Source organism: Falco naumanni, chromosome 4 (assembly GCF_017639655.2).
Source record: "Falco naumanni isolate bFalNau1 chromosome 4, bFalNau1.pat, whole genome shotgun sequence".
NCBI classification, from domain to species: Eukaryota; Metazoa; Chordata; class Aves; order Falconiformes; family Falconidae; genus Falco; species Falco naumanni.
The window spans coordinates 22608792-22628232 of NC_054057.1; the positions used below are offsets into that span (position 1 = coordinate 22608792).

Consider the following 19441-nt stretch of genomic DNA (forward strand, 5'->3'; position numbering starts at 1 on the left):
CAAGCTGAGGTGCTCAGGCTTCTGACTAGCAACAGGAAACTTAACAGCTGTCCTGGTAAAAATGCAAAGAAAAAATTAGAATAAAACCTGTTCTGAGGGTCAGACAAGCTTACTGCTGCAGCTGCTGTAAGGCTTGCTGGAGGACATATGGGCAAAGACTGTGACAGGAGTAAGGCATAGCTAAAAACAGATTTTGCAAGGTCTGGAGTACCAAACTCTGCCTGAAAACTAACATGCCTGGCAGATTTCAAACAATTTAGCAGTGAATAGGTCACATTAGCCTGGCTGCTCAAGAGGCAACAGGACAATCAAGCTGGCAACAAAGCCCTTGTTAACAAGAGCAGTACAGGTGAGTAGTCCTTACTTTGCCTTGTTCAACTAACATGTTCCTGCATCTCTTCCCCTTCCTTCTCCCATCTCCCTTTCTAATTTTTACCTTGACACAGCTAAACCAAGTCTGCAGTGCAAAAGGGAAGCAACAGATAGTACAGTGAATATACAAAAATCAGTGAAAAAAGTCAGTGATTTGGTACTATTGTGTGTCTGAAGAGGATTGGCCCAACCGTCAAAAATCGCCTTGCAGCAATAGTGAAAACTAAAGGCTCAAGTTAGTAGCAGAGGGAAACTCAATGATAGACCCTCACAAAATCAAAATCAATGAGCAATACCAATGGAAGTAAAATAAAGAAGTTAGTGTAGTGATGCTAACAGAAGCTCAAAAGTTCATTTCTTTCAGAAGTTGTCATCATATGCTTGACGGAAACTTAAAAACAAAATACAAATGGCTATGACAAAGGCAATATTAACTTACACTCTTGATTGATTTTCAGCAGAACTGTTCTGCAGGCTGTGCTGAAGGTGTTCTGTGGTCAAACTGGTGACTGTACAGCTGTGGAGTACGCTATCCCCCCATTTCTGCATGATGTACCCATAAGCTGTTTATAAAAGTCTCACATCAAAACAGAGAAAATAAAACTTTATCCCTAGAGGCGCTTTAAATTTGTTTCTGCTTTCCCCCTTTGCAACATTAGAATAAACCCCCAAAAGTGCAAAACTTTTCTTCCTTCTGATGTCAAATCTTGGGCCCGGGAGATGAGACACAGCCTTCTTCCAGGAAGGAGTCTGACCTGGCAGGTTCACTTTGTTGGTCCTCGGTGCTCTTTCTGAAAGAAAACAGGTGGCATGTGCTTCACACGGGTTAAGTAAAGTTTTGTGTTCGGAATCCCACTCTGGAGAAACAAGCATTTCATTAGGCACCTGCCTGGAACCAACTTAATATGGAAAAGCGAGAAAGCTGGAGAGATTTTAGAGTCTCTGAATACATCTTTTCTTGATGTTTCACAGAGTTATGCATGTGCAGAGATAAGTTTTTCTGAAATATCAGGCTACATTTCAACTCACATATGTTTCTTGGGCTGAAGAACTTTACCACAGCTAACATCCCTCTCCCAGAGAAGGGAAGCCATCCGTGCCAAGCTTGCTAGAGGGTGGTTCCATCACTCACAGTCATCTCAGGATCGAACCTCACTGTTGAACAAAAGCCTTGAAGGGCCACAACTGCTAGTCCGCTGTACTTTGTGCTGGTATCTGCTTCCACCCTGGATTTAACAGTAGTTACGGATACCTTTGGGTGTGGCACAGAAAACTCTTACCCTGGATTTGTCTGTTGGCGTGTTGGTTCAGCTCCAGCCGTCAGTCTGCCCAGTGCTGGCCTGCAGCTCAGGGTGACCTGCTCAGCCCTCCAGACCCTTTGCTGTGCTGTTGAAAGGCAGGTGGTGCGACATCTCGCTGACGCTACCACAGCTGTGCATCGTCCAGCAGAGCAGGATTCATAACAGACCTTTAGGGAGGCAGTTGGTGTGTAACCTTTTACTATGAAACTTCACAAGACTTGTGGGACCTTTTCTCTTCATCTGGACTTTATATAGACTGCCTGCGTACTCGTATTGTGTTAGGCATTGTATTTGGATATGAATGTTTAACCATATATTTAATGTATGATTAGACATGAAGAACTTGGCACTTGATGCACAAGGTATGTGCAGATTAAATTATATTAGACAATTTTGTATCCTACTAGGGGACACAGAAGTTTCTGATCTAGTATTCTAACTCAGAGTAAACCGACTCTATTAGAAATACTCTGAAATTTTTAATAAAAAACTTTTTAATCGGTCAAGTGGTCTTCAAGGGAGTGTTGGAAAACTATCATTTGGGACTTGTAAAAGTAAGCTGAACAAAGCATTAAGAACAGAGTTTAAAAAAAAAGAATGACAATTGGAAATAATTTACAGTGGTGGGAGAGGCGAGCATAACTGATTTCTAAGGCCTTTTAAAAAAATCTTATAATCTTATATTACTTCTTTGAAAGGTTTCTCCCCTGCTTTAATGTAATGAATTCCATAGCAATGATGAGTAAAGTATTTAGGGACTTTTACCAGGGATTGTTTAGAAGAGATGATGAATGATTATTGGCTTCAGTTGCTAATTGACACAATAATCCGTGCCAAGGGATTCCTCTCTACTTTTGAAACTATATTCTAAAAAGGAAAGAGAATTGATTTGTTAGATAACAGACTCATGTTAAGAGATTAACTGAAGCAGGATGGAGACTCATGGCCTCTCATTTTTTCTTAAGACATTCTATCCTTCATGGCTTTATGTTTTTGTTTCTTGTAATTTGTGATAGGAAAAAGATGTGTAATTTTAATATGCAACCTATGACAATAATTTTAAGATGCAGCTTCAGTTTGCCAGAAAAAGATGAAGCTATAGGAATAGTCCTACAGATAGATTGAATGTGTTAATTCTTTAAAAAAAAAGGAGAAAATGCACAAACAGAACAGGTTTGCCCAGCTACCTTTTCTATAGAATCACTAATTTTCACCCTGAAGAGGTCAGGCAGATTTATGGAATAAAACAGGGCTTGAGGCCATGTAACATGATTGTGAGCTAGTCAACCACTCATTTGTGCCAAGTAAATTTTGGAAATGATTCTCCTTTGCTGACAGTACCCTCATTACTGATTGTGTAGAGTAATTTATCAGGCATTTCTTAAAATAAACCGTTCATTTATGCTAATAGGACTTGGCAGGGAGGAAAAATTGGCAGGACTTGAAGTTCCTAGTGTTTTTCTTTTTTAAAACAAAAACTGTAGAGTCCTCAGTATTTTGAGCAACCGTTATCACCGCTGTGCATACAGTTTATTAAAGTGACAACTAATTGCATAATAAATTTTCAAAATGGGAGAAAATTATTCCTATGTTAAGTTTACAAAAGCAAATAGTTTGGTAGTTTGTAAAAGCACGGTCATTAGTTTCATACTTGGGCATTCTTTATTGGCTAAGCTTCTGGTATTAATGAATCACTTAGCATCTTTTCTGTGACTCATCTATTCTCAGTGCAGTACCTCATCTTGAAATATCTCTTTGTTCCTTACCCCTCATGTATTTTCTGTTTGGTAGCTCCCTCCAAGGAGATGTTTTCTTTCTGCTTCATAGTGGGGCTTTGATCTTGCAAACAGCTATGCACATCAGTAACTACTGAAGTGAGTAGTCCCATTGAACCTATGGAACTGGTCAATAGGTACAGTTACTCGCATGTACAAACGTCTGTAGGACCCAACCGCAGTCACCGTAAGTTTAGCTGCTCTCCTTCGCAGCTGAACTGTGGAGATCATTGTGTTTAGATCAATACATTTCACATCCAATTGTCTTCAAAAAAGAATTTTTCAGAAAGTCAGTCCCTGAAAAAGCCATCCTTCCTAGCTCAGAAGAAAACTTCCAAGGCTCAAAATAAAAAGAATGCGTGTATTGAAATGCACAAATAAGGTCTGCAACACTGATAAAATGACAGCTGTAGCAAATTGTGACTCACCAAAATACAATGCTTTAATCCAGTGCCTGCTGAAGTGTAAGGGGAAGTCTTCTGTTAACTTCACTGGTGGTTAGATCTGGTCTTCATTTAATAAGACAAAGCTAGATATATCTCCAGTTGTACATCATTTCTGTGATAAGTTTTTTTCAACATACTCAGTTTCCCAGCAAATGGCAAAATCTGTTGCATCTTTAAGTAAAACTAAACAGTGATGTTGGTTTTCATTTTGCTTTTCAGTGAAAGTAAATATGGCAATGAGTAAATGCAATTAGTACAGAATATACTGTGCTTCTTATAATAACAAATTGAGCATGACGCATTGACCCCAAATTTTTTATCATGCCTCAGCCTTTAATTGCAAATGCCAGAAACTCAAGCTGTGTTTGCAAAGACAAGCAACTTAACCAGTGGCACCTGAAATTTCAGATTTAGCCCTAGGTAATTTTTAATAATCAGACTTCTCAATGAATCTGCATGATGATACAACTTAGATTTTGGCTTTAATTTATTTGCTGGTTTATGCTATTCTACTTTACAGTTTGCAAAACGTAAGGGGCCCATATCCAGTACAGTGCTACAAAGAACAAACATTAATATTTGCAAGTCTTCAGCTTTTTAGACTCAAATTGAAAGTGTGAATCTCGTTCCATGAACATTTACTGAACCTGGCCTTTTCTGCTATGTGTCTATTACTCACCATCATAATTAGAACGTCCCTGAAATGGGTCTAAATGTTTCTGTTAATGCTTTCCACTTCTGTCTGCATTCTTTTCATATTGTTTCCTGCCATTAATGCAGTAAAAATGTCAGCCACAAATGCCAGATTCTTAATGGAAAAGCAAAACAAACTAAAACCACAGCCAGTGCCACAGCTGAGAGATATTATTTTCCCCTGATACTTCAAATTGTTACTAGGCAAACAATTAATTGAGGTTGCATATGCAATGTGTGTTATTAACTAAGTTATTATACACATTGTTCATACACAGAGATCAGAATTACTGAGACTCACTACAACTGTTGCAGAGTAGATTCTTGCACACATTTGGGTTGCCTAATCACATAAAGATGGTGTCTTGTTTAAAGGAGAGGGCCGTAATTCGTAATTTTGGCTTTTCATGCTCTTGGAAAAGCACCTTAATTTTTAGTTTAAGATATAATAGGGCAAACATTGCTTCTTTAATGTATCAAGCAAACAGATGTTTAATGAATTTACACTTTTAATTCACTGTAAGTCTCTAAGAGGTAAAAGGCTCAGAAGAGAGGACCTGAAAGTGGTTATCTGTTGTTAGTGCAAGATGGATGTTTCTTGGAACGTGTCAGCTAGTTTGTAAAATGCAATAAGTAGCCTCTCTGGTGTTCTCTTTTTTTTTTTTTTTTTTTTTTTTTTCTCATTACTTAAACCTTTCAGAGGTTCTGGTTGTTCTTAAATACAGTTCTATTAAGTATTTTTAATTAGATAATATAGCTTATTGACATGAAATTGGTGAGGAAGTTAGCTTAGATATCTGAATTCTGTATAAGAAATTAAATGGTGATAGTGGAGTTCTTCATATACTCATTGCAAAATATATATTTGGGGATAAGATCCCTATAGGTGTTTTTCCCTAAGCATATATCAAATAGAATAAAAATGTAGACCCTCCCGTGCAGTTTGTAATCTTAAGTGTAACAGGAGAAAACAAAGAGCATGAAGAAGCATTGAGACAATACTAGTCAGCATACAGCAAAGGGTTGCAGCTTTTTGGTTAAATTTATTACTAATATTTTAGATCCTCATTTAAGAGTAGGTTTCTGAGAAATTCCTGAGTTGCTTCTGTTAGTGAAGTTAAAAGCTGCAGGGGAAAAGTCTAGATGTCTGCCTGTTACGTCCCAGGTAATTTGCTGATATATTCTGTAACTGTCTCCCGTAAAGCTATATGTTTGCAGGTAGCGTGAGGTGCAATGAGCAGGTTCTGTCTGATAGAAGTTTAGCATAGACATTGGATTATGCTGAAAAACTGAACATTTTATATCTATTCCACCTTTCATTTTAATAAATGTATTTTGATATTTTTTGCTCTGTTTTTGAGGCTCTACTATTATGCAGTTCAATGGTGTAAATTCAGCCTGTAAACTCTTCATATTGAGTTGTTTTCTTGTGTCTGTGCAATTCTTGCTTCAGCTGAGCCTCTGTCTAGTTTAAAAACAATAGCAATAACTCAAAATAAGTATGTAGTCTGAAAATGCTTTCAAATGTTCCATTTTTTAATGAGAAAGTGATGGAAAATGGCGGGAGGTTCAGAATACAATGGATCCACTATGCTTCCCTTATTTAACTTTTCTTCTTCTTCTTCCCGAACCCCTCGGTGGTGATTCTGCAAGCGTTGCAGCATAGGAATTGACCATTACTGGAGAGTAGCCCTGTTTGTTTATTAACAAGGCTCCACTGCCTGTGGGGAAGCTGAGCTGAGACATGCTATGCAACCATCAGATTTCATCCAGTGGAAGTATCAGGTCAAAATGCAGGATTTGAAAGCCAGTACTTGTACAAGCAGGTAGATTAAATATCTCTCTACTCAGTGCTCTTTGAGAAGAGCAGTATGCACAGTACCAAGAAGAGCAATGAACCTTTGCCTAGTCCTAGCTCCAGCTCCTATCTACTCGTCTGGATGCTGTCATTATTGCAGCCACTGAGACTGCGAAGGTATTTAGTGCACACCGGAGGACAGCAGTTAGACTGTCCAGGAGAATGTCAGAGCTGCAGATTTACCTTCTCCCTGCCAACCCCTGTTAAAAAAAAACCAAAACCAAACCCCAAACCAAAACAAAAATAATCTGCAAAGATGCTTTCTCAGGAGTCTGTCGAACAAGACTTTGCACAGTGGTGTATAATTTGACACCACATGATTAAGAAAAAATCAAGTGGCATTGAATGCTGTTTTAAAAAAAGACTTGCATGGACATTCCAACTACAGCAATATTTCAGTAGTTCCATCTGTATTTAGTCTCAGCACATTGTTGATAGGGCTGAAACCTATTAACACTTGTGAAGTTCCATATTTGAGATCTTTCATTTGAAAATATAAATGCAATGCCAGGCAAAGGAAAAGTTGAAAAGGTTATCCTTTATCTTCTCAAACCAATGGCAAAAAAATCCCAATCTAATTTAGTTTGCATGAGTGTATCGTGTTTTTTGGCCTCCCTAGAAAATGACTGTTCCTCATTTTTCTCCAGCTGTAAGTAATATGACTTAAATAGTTCAGTGAAGCAGCTCTATTATTTGCTGGTCAAAAAACATTACAAATGATTGAAGGGGTTTTATGAAAGAGGTGGCTGAGAATTGTTCTCATTTGCTTCCAATTGAAAGTTTAATGCTTGTGGCACATTGCAGGGGCAATGTAAATCCATAGGCAAACAGAAAATCTAAAAAATTACCATTTTTGTATGGTTTACATTTTTCTGTTTTTCTTGGGTTTGCAAGTATTTAGTATATTTAAAACATGTTAGTGTTTCAGAAGTGATATTTGCATGCCAGATATGAGGTGCTTCTTAAAATGGGTATAGATTTTTAGACACTGCTTATTGGCCTGATTGAAACCAAGCCTGTTGGTTTCATACAATGAACCTCCATACAATGAAGGATGAGACAGAGACATTGAGGAGGTCTCCAGAACCACAGTTTGTTGTTAGCAAGATACTTCATCTACTCTTGATTCCCCCCATGCAAAGGGACGAGGAGTGCAGAACACGAACCTTTTGAGATTTTGCATGACGCCTCAGAAAACTTTAAGGCATGTTTCACATTTTCCCCTAATGAAAGTAGGGAAGAGCATTAGGAAAAAATTGACTCAAAAAGTCAATTTGAAGCTTAGGCAGTTAATCTCACACATTGCAGGTAGAATGTAAAGTTCTGTAGCACCATGTTTAAAATCTTTCATGTGAAAGACAAGTGCAATACTGAGTGATCAGAAGCCATAGCACTGATGAAGCCTACTTGTGATCCCTCCTGCTAGCTTTTATCTGCTTTTGCTCCATTTCCCTATGTCAGATACTCTCACCTCCTGATCAAGTTGTTTGAATACTGAGAACAAAGAACAAATGTTCTTTGATCTTTTTTGCTTGAGTCATGAACACACTGTTTGACTAGAAGCCTGTTGCTAAGATTGACTGCCAGGAGAGAAATACAGAAACTATCTATACCGGCCATACTGCATCGCAGAATCCCACTGGCCAGAGCAGGCTCAGCATTGATTTCAAACCAGGTCGCTTGGGGCTTTGTCTGGTTGAGTCCTGAAAAACTCCAAGGATGGAGGTTCCACAGCCTTGTCTGAAAGCCCTCATGAAACGTGCTTTCTGAAGGCAGTCTGTGTTGGAGCAGTAGAAAATAAATCCCTTGTTCTCTTGCAGTTATGGTGTTGCCAGGTGTTATATGAAACAATACTATGGGAAAAAAAAAATAAAATAAAAGAGCTACCGTTATTTTAAAATTGAAAATATCACCTTAAAATTATTTTCTAAATGTTGTATATGAGTGCTGTGGAACAGTAACACATGCACATACTCCTCCATCTGTACAGTAAAATTTATGAACCTCACACTTGTGGCACCAGTGGTATCACTGTAAGGACAACAGTTTTGCCTGAATAGTATTGTGGTGTGTTGTGGTTCTATTATGATGAAAAGGGTTAGAAGACATGGAGGTTGTGTTTTTTTGTAAATGGCAAAAGCTTTTATTTTAACTTTGTATTTTATTTTTAAGCAAGTAAGATCATACATCCATATGCTTTTTAAATATTCCTAAAGGATATATTTTTTACTGTCTGCAGCTTTATCTTTAAGAGAAATTCCTTGCTAAAAGCTGTTCTTGGCCGAGACATTTTGATTGCAGAGGAAGCTGAGAATCTATCTTGAAGTTGCTTTCCTTTTCTTTATCATGCTTTCCATCAGTGAAGCTCAAACCCATCCAGTTGACTTTTTTCAGACACAATCCATTCAAATTAGCTTTTTCTCTTTCTGCTGTATTTTGTCAAATCAGCTGTTGGCTCCTACCACACTGTCCCTGAGCTCGGTTATTTCACCCCTATTTCTAACTGCATTATTCACAGTCAGCCGCAGTTGGCTGAGCACATCGTGAAGAATTCTTGTGATCATATGAACTTCCTCAGCTGCAAGTGATGACTGCTTCATATCTGCCATCTTCTCACTCCAGCAGCATTTCTTCTGAATCTCGTGGATAAGCATCTTCGTTACCTTTTCATCACTTCTAACATCAAACTCTCCTCTGCTCCTCCTGCTGTCTCTATTATTTTCTGCTCTAACCATTCAACTCCCCTTTTTTTGCCTCCATAGCACAGTACTCTCTCCACTTTTTGTCGCTCCTTCCCCTGTTTTATCTTCTCCTTTACCTGTTTTCTGATCTCTAGCTGTCCTCAGATTTATGTTAAGAATGGTTCGTGCATGCTCAAGAACTGAAGAGTGATCAGCCTGGGGCAGACAGGAGGTCTGTGTCTCATCCTGTCTCATGTCTGACAATAACCAAAGATTTGACTCCCCTGTCAGGAAAAAAACAAAAATCAAAACTCAAAGAAACCTCAAGCTTCCTTTTCTGATTATTTCTTTGATCGATTAAGTTAAAGACTCCTTCAGTGTGCTACCTAGAGCAATTACCTGAAGCTCATCCCTTTGACCTCACTCTTTCTTTTAGGAAAGCTCATGACAGAATCCCTGATGGTGAAAATTTTGGTTTGGTCTCTGTTGTCCCCAGAAGTATCAGTGCCCACCCATACAGAAATGTGTCCTTTTTTGAGTTGAGCTAAAGGAGAGAGACCCTTGCTAACTGCAGAACTCTGTGACCTTATGATAACAAACTGCTTTGAATGGAAACTTTAGGTTTGTGTTTTTGAGAAGCAAATATAAACAAAGTCAGTCCTTTTAGGAATGACATGAACTGAATTAAATGTCCCCCTTTCAAAGGGCTGCAAACTCAAATCCTGCCCTTATGATGCACTATTGCATTTTTTTTCTCTGAGTGACCCAGCTGGAGTCTTGCCTTTTCCTCACTAGTCTGCCAAGGAACCTTTGTGCTGAATCACTGACTATTTCTACTGTAATTGGCTTGGACTTCTAGGGTAAGGGGTGTGCTGAATATTTCTCCTTTTTTTGCCCGCTAATTGTTTTCCATGCCTCATGGGGCATTTTCTTGAGATTTTCAGTGCTCCTGTAATACTTGATTTGGAGCTGGATGTGTAGCAAAATGAGAATTGTTTCAACTTGATTAATTTCTTAAATGCTGCTTGTCAGTTTAAGGAAATTTTGAGCATTTTTTCTTCTTGCTGAGGAGAGAGTTTTGGACTATCTTAAGACATCCTGTAGGTAACCAAATGTCAAAAAAATCCTCAACCATTTTTCCTCACGGTTATTTCAGCCAAGATTTGTGTTTATCCCTTTATTGGTCCTTTTAGAATAAACAAGAAATAATAGAGTAGTTGTGCTTACATTGCCCTATTCCCTGCGTCCCAGGCAAATCAAGGGTGTCTCTCAGCAGCAGAAGGATGAGGTAGAGTTGTGATTGCAGCCATTATGTGGGGGAGCGGGAAGGTGATAGGAACCAGTGTGCTGGCTTTTTCATTAAGAGCTGTATTCCAGTCACACTGCTCTTTCTGCAGCAAAACCCAGAATTTTTAGCAGATGGATCAGGGCTATAGTAAACTTTGCATTGAAGAACTGTTGCCATGAGGGTATTTGATATCACTGTAGGCGTGTGTGTGTGTGTGTGTGCACTAGCACACTTGCCAGCTAAAATTACAGCAGTCAAAGGATGAGGTCGGTTTAGAGAAGGGAGGCAGAGATGCAGGCCTAGCTGAAGAAGACAGGCATGTAAGCGTGGATGTTCTATGAATATGGCAAAACCTTCTGTTACAGATGGAATGGTGGGCTTCACCCACATTTTTTGGGAGAAGAGGACTGAGAACAGAAAACATCAGAAGCCTGCGTGACCTCACTGGCTCATCAACTCTGAAAAATCAATCCATGTGTGATTTCTCCAGTAGAAAAGCAAATCTTTTACAGAGATGGGCATAAAAAGTAGCACTGAAATGCCTGGCATGGTGAAAAAACAAGGCTCCCTTGGTCTTCAGTACCATCAGATTTGGCCTCAGTTCTCTCACCACTTGTACTGCCTTTAAACTCAAGGGCACTTTCTTCTTAGACAGGTTTTACATGTTTCCTTAGGAGTGTTTCTTGTGAATGTCAACCTAAGAACATCCGATTGCTTCAAAGTGTATTTCCTTGAGAACAACTCACATGCAAAGAAAAAAAAAAAAAAAGCAAGTGTCTGATAAAGGAAATCCTTCACTATTCATAAAATATTTGGGTTATTTGAGAAAAGAGGAAATTGCTAAGGATTAGGTTTACAGCACATGAGCATGTCTCAGAAGTGCTACTCTGTAAAGCTTGTCAAGGAAAAAAAAAAAAAGGAAAATAAATCCCAGTAGGCTTCCAGAGTTTTGCATCCTGTAGTTTATTACATTTGTCAGTAAAAGCAGCAAGGATTATGGAAGTAGATTTATTAATTTTATGAAATCCTGGCACGAAGGATTGGTGGCCCTCTGATAGAAAATGAAGTGGAAGTATTTTGCGAAAGACAGACATTGTATACTTGCAGTGAAAAGTTATTATTGCAGCAAACCTGTTGCAAATAAATCGCTGTAGCAAGTCCCTTGGAAGTTACTTGCCTTAAAGTCAGTGGAATTATGTTTTATATCTTGTTGTGTAAAGGAAGATCCTTGGATTCAATGGGTGATCAAATTCCTGAGGGCAGTGTACAGAATTAGAACAGTTAATCATAACCAGTTTGGAAAAATTTCTTGTTGGTGTTTTAGCATTTGTTATTAATGCCTTAAAGGTACACTCTGCGAAAATGAAGGTTCATTTTCTCTAAGGATCTCATCCTTTGTACAAGGTCTTCTTGATCCTTTTCAGGATCTATCATCTGTACATTGAGAGGAAACTGAGACAAGGACAGTAAGTTGTGCTAAAAAAATTGTTAACTGAAACAATTATTAAACTATTTATAAACAATCTGGTTTTCAGCTCAAGGCAGAATCCAACATGTATGACAGACGAAAATACTGCCATTGAGATCTGAGTTGCTAAAAGCCTTTTCTCAAAGTTCTTAAATCATATCCATCTGAAAGCAGTCGTAGGCAACTTGCATAAAATCTCTTCAAGGACTCTGTTCTGATCTAGTATGTAGATTGTAGGCAGGTACCTGCATCACAGAGATAGCGGTTCCACTTGTCTCTAAATATTTCAGCACTTCCCGTGGGTATGTGTAATCAAGTCCTATTTTCTCTTAGAAGTGGGTTGATCCCTTCTGGGCCATGTCATAAAAGCTGAAAAAGTGGCCTTGCTTTTTCTCTTTCTTTGAAATAAGGAAGTTAAGTGTCTGTCCTGGTGTTGCAGTACGCCCTTAGTAATCATGGCAGTCTATTTCATTTCTGTCCCAAGTAGTAAGTACCTTAACTCATATGAAAATAAAAAGTAAGTTTGACTTTTCATTTGTACCGTTGTTCAGTTTTATTTTTTTTCCCCATAAATTTAATTGGAAAACACAGCTTTTATTGGCCTGAGGTACTTCAGTGAGTCTTATTACCACCGTATCAAAACCATAGATAAAATCAGAAACCTTAATATCTTAAGAATCACTTAAGAACTATTATCCCTGTTTCACAAGGACAAAAAACAATTTCCCTAAGGTCATAATAGATGAGTTTCATGCACTGCAGTCCTTGAGTACCTACTCATTACTGGGCCATCCTTTCCTCATTGCAGAGGAGCAATGACATGTTCCAGGCTCTGGTCTCTCACTGCTTCTTGCCCTGCTCTTTATGTCTCGTCTCTGAGCCTGTTCTCTGCAACCCAGGGACTTGTTGCAGGGACTTGACTTCACAGCTCACAGGTCCAGCTGGCTAATCTTCCCCACTCTCTGTGATCCGGACTGTCGTTGTCCCTTGCTCTCCCCTGCCCTAGTTTCTTTTGGAAAGAAAAGAGGATGTATTGGTGGGAAAGAAACAATGCTATGCCTAGCCAGGTTCCTGATTGTGGACAGTAAGAAGATTAGGATGGAGCAGGCCACACACCATGAAGGGAATGTGCCCACTGAGTGTGAAGTTCTCAAGTCTGATGCAGCCAGGCACATTTTGGCATGCATCATAGAAAAAGTTTAACATCATTGTCCTAAGGAAAGTTTAACCGTCAGAGTGGTTAAAACACTGTAGCTTCTGCTCTACAACTTCAGTGCACCGTTGAAGTGTTACCTAGGTCTTCACAATAACCTAAAAGGTAAGTCAAAAAATACCATTATCACTGTATTACAGCTAAGGAAACTGGGTGTTTTAAGCACACGCTGAAATGGTTTGCTGGATCACAACCACACAGAGTAACTACTTTCCATAAAGCTGTATAGCAAGTTAATGAAAGTGCTAGAATTTTATGGCTCTGTGTCCAATGGCTTCCCCATAAGATTTGTGCTGGGAATGTCAAAGATGTCATTTCATAAGGGTCAGGTTTTTTTAGAAGGAAGCAACCTGAAACCATGTGCCTCCTTTGTTAATAATATCCTCCATGTGGATAGTAAGTGTCTGAAAACCTCAGTGTCTTATTAATGGAAGTGACTGTATGTGTGGTGTGTAAGTATATATGTATCTGGTAACCATCTCATATGAATGCAAGTACAAATGCATCTATATAATATCAGTATGTCTGTGTGTATAAATAGGATGCTCATCCACATGTGAGCAGTTGAAATGGAAATCTAAGTGTTCTGGTATGGAACTTATTTCTTCTTCAAACTCTAAGTTTATACCACTAATGAATGTGAAATACTAACAGTTGTACTGGAAGTGTAGGACAAAGAACTGATACTAAATTCATCACATCAGAAACACTATTTTTTACAAGTGCTCATTCTTATGCACAATGTGTTATAATTCTGTAGGGTTTTTCTTCCTTTCCCCCCTCTTTTTTTAACAGTTTTAAAGAGCATGTTACTATGTCACAGACAGTATTTGATTTGCACTTAAGGGACATATCACACCTTGTAGTTCAATCTTCTAATAAACCTCAGACCTCCTCTGTTTCTATCACTTAATTTAAAATTTCCGAATCTTAGAAAAAGACTGATTTCAATGTATTCCCATTTCTGTGCTACAATGCTATAGTGCCTTCAAAGAATTTTTCTACATGATCAGAGTACTTTTATTACTATCGACGTTGACATATATGGATCAGGATTCAGATGTGGATGAACATAAGCAGTTCTTCTAAAAACTTAATATTTTCTTTTATTTTCCCACATTCACAGTTGTCTCCTTTCCCCCTTCTTTTTCCTTCCTTTCTCAAGAGCTTTCCTCTAACTGTAGTCTCAACCTGAAAGGTTATTGTTAAGGTGGTGCTAGTTTGTAATGAAAATAGCACATTATATATGTATCTTCATTGTGATTTTTATCCAGAAATAATGAAAGAAAGAATTTTATGTGATCGGTGATTTACTTTCTCTAGGTTATCAGTTTATGGCCTCTCAGGAAGGGACCTTATTTCTGAAATGCTCAGAAAATCTTAAAGATAGCCCAGATTCAGCAAAATATGTTGGTTCCTAAATCCTTTTTACAATCTTTTAGATTGTTTTTACACTATGCTTAAAGGATTAAATATTTGTTGAATGTGGTCCTATATCTTTTATTTGAAAGCAGCACTATTTATGGTCTTTAATTAAATGTGGTAGATAGTGAGAGTCAAATCTTAATTTAAATACTGGGATCTGAATCCTATTAAAAACTGTTCAAGTTGTAAAATATACCTAGTATGAATGGGAATAAGGAAATCATCCTGTGCTTTAATTAAAACTAATGAGAAATAACATGATTTTCCTTTCTGTCTTTCTTACTCTAAAAACATCCAATGTGAGAAGCTTCTGTGAAACTTGTGGGTTTGCTTGTACACAGATGGAAGGATTATTTGCGTGCTGTCATTTGCCATAGATTTCAACAGCAGTTTCCACATGTCACGGAAGGTACACCATATAGAGCAAACGTATGTTCTCCATCTATGCTGTGTCTATAAACCAAGAAGGACATAATTATTTTAATACAATTTGGACTGACATTGTATAACATTTTCAAAAGGATTCAGAAGGCTTCACAAAAGAGAGCTACAGCACAAAAATACAAATTAAAATGAAATTTTCAACGTTGGTAGGTAATTTGGTTTTTGATTTTGGTTACCCAGCTGAAGATGCATTAAGTCTGAACTTCAGAGAGTGCACTTTCTTTGAATTAGGGACCACCACAAGCAGCTCAGATCCAAAAATAAAACCATCCTGAATTCCTACTCAGTCATTTGCGAAAACTATGGCCTTATTTCTCTCTAGTGACATTATGAGTCAGGCTGGTTGGGAATGGAAATGGAGGGGAAGCATATGCTCACCTGGATTAGCCTGTCATAATACTGTACTGAAGCTGGATATCTAGATGTTTTACATAAAAGAGTCCACTCCTGTTGGTAGACCTAAGAGAATGAGTAAAGATGCCCTGGCCATGTCTTTCCTCTGAGTCACCCAAACCCCCAGCTTTTGGATTTCTCTGATGAGAAAGGCTGTTTCTCACATCCGATGCAGAAGTCTGTGGTACCCTAAAATGCTGTTGCATATACATAAATGACATAGTTCCACTGGAAGTTCTAAATAATGTAAAATTAAATAAGTCCACCCTATTTGATTTTTTTATTTGAATCTGTTTTTAGTTTGGTTTGTGGTTGGCCTCTAAGAAGACTGGATAACCCAGACACAGAAATTAGAAAAATTCGCCTTATGTATTAAATTGGCATTACATCTTTCAGCGTGAATTCAGATTCTGCTAGCACTTTTAGGGAGTTGTTAGTGCTTTGCTGAATTTTCCCACACCTGCTTAAAATATGCCGGTTGCAGTGCATGCTGCGAAGTGGGGTTACTTGGCTTATCATTAAGGATAAATCCCAGCTGCAGAGATCTAACAAATACAGAGGAAGAATTCAGCAAATATGTTCTACTTGGTCCGAAGTGCTTGCTAATCTTTCCCTCTGTCTCAATTATTGCTTTCACTGTACAGTGTGCAACTGGTCAGCTTATATAAGAAATAGATGAGGGAGTATACTGATTAATGAAGGAACTGGAAAAATGTGAACAGTGAAGAATATCAAGAATCCAGAGTATTCAATATTTGAGGTCAGTAGAAGGTTTTGGAGAAGGAGTGGGAGAAGGACTGAGGAAGAATAGGGCTTAGGGTTCAATGGAAAGTGCTGTGGGGAGCTGTGGGCTTTGGGAACAAGAAAGAGCATTGAAGGCTGATGAGTAATTGAGCTACATGGGATATATTATCTCACAGTGTATTAAGTTCATTGTGGTGATTATCCTCAGGATGTTAGAGTAGGCGTTGGTTAATAGGAGACTAGGGAGAAGGATTTGGGAAGAACAGGGGAGTATGCATAAAAGGAGGGTGGGATACTGGAACTGGATGGCAAATTGTTAGAGGGTGGGAAAGTATTGTGGGGAAATATTGGATGTTCCTGCTGTATTCTCGTACTCCTTCAAGAGCATCTACTTTTGACCATTTCCAGAGAGCAGTCTAGTCTGCTGAGCCTCTGTGGGTGTTTTTCTTCTTTTATGTCTCTTTCATAGTCTCTGTGAAAGGTAGAAGGTTTGCTCACGTGTCATTATTGGCAACGGGGAACAAAGAATAGTGCCAAGCAGAGAAATACGGAAATAGCTGTTGGGAAGGCAGACCTCACTGTGGTGACAAGAGGTTGGTTAGGCCACCTTAGGGTAAGGGTAGGGAGAAGTTAGAAAGTGGTAGGAGGAGAAGAATTCCCATCCTTTGCTTCTGCTTTAGAATCCTTAATCCCATGCTTTAGAAGACTTGTGTTTTCTCAAACACAAATCTATTTTCTGAACTCCTGAGTATAAAAAACATCTATCGCTGCAGTCCACTGCATATCTCACCCTTCTCCATTCACCTCCTTCACCCAGCTAACTCTGCTCTTAGGTTTACTAACGCTTTCTGGCATGGGAATTTGTTCAAATGTTGCAAAATATGGTGGAGAGCTCTGGGTTGAGTGGTAGTGTCTGTGATTCTCATGGTTGCACTGCAACCACAACCATAACAATTATATTAAAACAAGTAAGTTCATCTAACAGTCTGGCTTTTCTTGAAAAGTGTGATCTCTCCAGCATTTTCAGTACATTTTAACAATATAGGAAGTTTAGTATTTTGTTAGCAAGATGGCTTTTGACTGGAGAGCCCTAAGAAGATGAGATGTATGCAGAATAATTTCTAAAAGATTTCCTCTACATTTGTGTCTGGCAGTCTTCTATGTACCCATGGGAACAAAAGATGTTGGGGGCCAGCTGTTTCTTGCAGCTTGCCAGTAGGGTCTGTGTCGCATCAATAATGCCAGCCATTCACCTCAGTGAATAATAAATCACATGCACATCTACGGAAATAGGAGATATTATTACAAAATGCTACATGCAAATATGTACTTTAGATTTAAAAAGTTTCAAACCTCTGTGTGTTTACAATACTAAGACACTTGACCAAAATTATAGTTAATTTTTTGAGCTCTCAGTTTCTGTGCTAATTATTTGGAGAAGGTGCAGAATCCATCACATTCAGCACAATTGTCTGCCTTCAAAGAAGAACTAAATCAGGCTAAGCAGTACTGGAGCCACTAAAATCTCAATAATACTTTTTGATGGCTAGTTATTATTTAATTTTAATTGAATTATATTGCACAGACATAGTTCAGTAGAGAACCTAAATATCCCAGTTGAAATCAGGGCTATGATGTTCAAGGGTCTGCAGACCGAAACCAACATGTGTTTTCTACCACATTATGGGAAAGAGTTTCCACCCAAGAGTTAGCTAAGAGTTTAATCCTGCAATTAGTATGCTCTCTGCCCAGAAACTATCACTTGCAGCACAGTAAGACAGATGGATTTCAGATTAGAAAGAAACCTCTCCCACAACAGAGTAATGCACAATTTATCAGATAGAACTTGGGACAGTGGTTCGTATTCCTCCGAAGCAGCTCTAGGAGACAGGATATCAGAAAATTATTATTTGTATTTCATTCCAATACAAAGTGGGGCTCGTTGTGTCAGACACTGTATAAACAAATAGCAAAAGACAACTCCAGTCCCTAATGTTTTATAATCTAAAAAGGGAAGGCTAACACAACCGTACAGGAAATATAAGGATATGGCAAGGGAACATGATTTGCCTGTGATCACAGAATTGATTGGTGATAGAGCAAGGAGCCAAATCCGACTGTTTGGATTCCCAGCTATGCAGCCTGTACTATGGTTGACCTTACTATTGAATGATTATTAGTTTCTTCTGATGAGTTTTTTATATTTTTGTAATTTTCTTTTGGTGTTACTTGTTTTTCAAATTTGCTCTACGGAGAATAAGCCCCAGGAAGAGCAGGAAGTTAGTTACCCTACTTATGTGAAAAAGAGCAAAGCAGTAATAGATCTATAAGAAAGGTAGGTTATGTGTCATAGCAAGGAGTTCTTTTTTATATATATATGTAAGTGTATATATATATATTATTTTTTTCAAGTCTACCATCAAGGATTACTTTAAGCAAAAATAGCAGCTGGCTTTGAAATTAATGAATATAATCTGTAACAGGTACATATATAAAGCATGAAGTAATTCCTGGCATTCTTCATCTGATACAGTATCTGAAAGTTGGGGAGAAGACATTAGAATCCAGGAAGGCTACACAAAGTATTTTGGTTTATGATTTTTCTTCCTGCAAGTGGATGAACAAGCGTTACAAACATGCCCTACACCTGTAAGATCTAGTTATATGGCAGGTAACCAGGGAATATTCTGTGTTTTAAAATTAAATCTGCACATTGAATCAGGCAGAGAACAGCTGGCTTAGAAATCAGCCTGAGAATCACAGTAATCTATGAAAGGTATTTGTGTTAGCATTAAACATTTTTGCATGCTGTCAGTGCAGAAGATAGCCTCTGAGCTTTGTGGATTAAGGAAGTGGCTGGTATGACTTTCTGGAATTGAGTTGCCTCGTTAAGAACGGAAAACTCAATTAAACTTTAGTTATGAGTAAGCTGCGTGAGCCCTTGTGATTTACTGCTGCACAGTGTGGGTTCATATTTGAAAAGGCAGAGTTTTTAGTCAAATTCATGTCAAGTTATTAGGGAATAAGGTTGTGGTCATTTCTGCAAGCATGTCATTGCTTTTTGAGCAAGAACTATGCACCAGTATGCATGTGTATCTGATAAGCAACAGAAAGGCAAAAAAAGATAAAAAGAAACTTTTCTTTAATGGCCAAATACAAATACACTTGGAAGACTGACTAACACACAAACTGGGGAGATGCATTTCTGGATATAAAAAACAACTGATGATTAGACTTTGATAAACTACTTATGTACTGTGTTTGGGAGCAATCTACCAGCACCAAGGCAGAGCAGGCATTCACTACAGTATCTCTAATCCTAATGTTAGGAGGTGAATCC

The 19441-nt window shown here is 38.3% G+C and overlaps 1 protein-coding gene across 4 annotated transcripts in view; it reads left to right on the forward strand.

Annotated features, from left to right (window-relative positions):
- The window catches only part of SUGCT (succinyl-CoA:glutarate-CoA transferase), a 337763-nt gene that overhangs the window by 304332 nt on the left and 13990 nt on the right, over nucleotides 1–19441 (forward strand). The window contains exon 14 of one of the 4 annotated variants that reach the window (XM_040591739.1): nucleotides 10780–12416. The exons of the other annotated variants lie outside the window; for them this stretch is intronic. Within the exon in view, the coding sequence (XP_040447673.1) occupies nucleotides 10780–10853 (74 nt within the window). The 3' untranslated portion in view covers nucleotides 10854–12416. Of the gene's footprint in view, nucleotides 1–10779; nucleotides 12417–19441 lie in introns of those variants that run through there. 4 annotated transcript variants of the gene reach the window in all.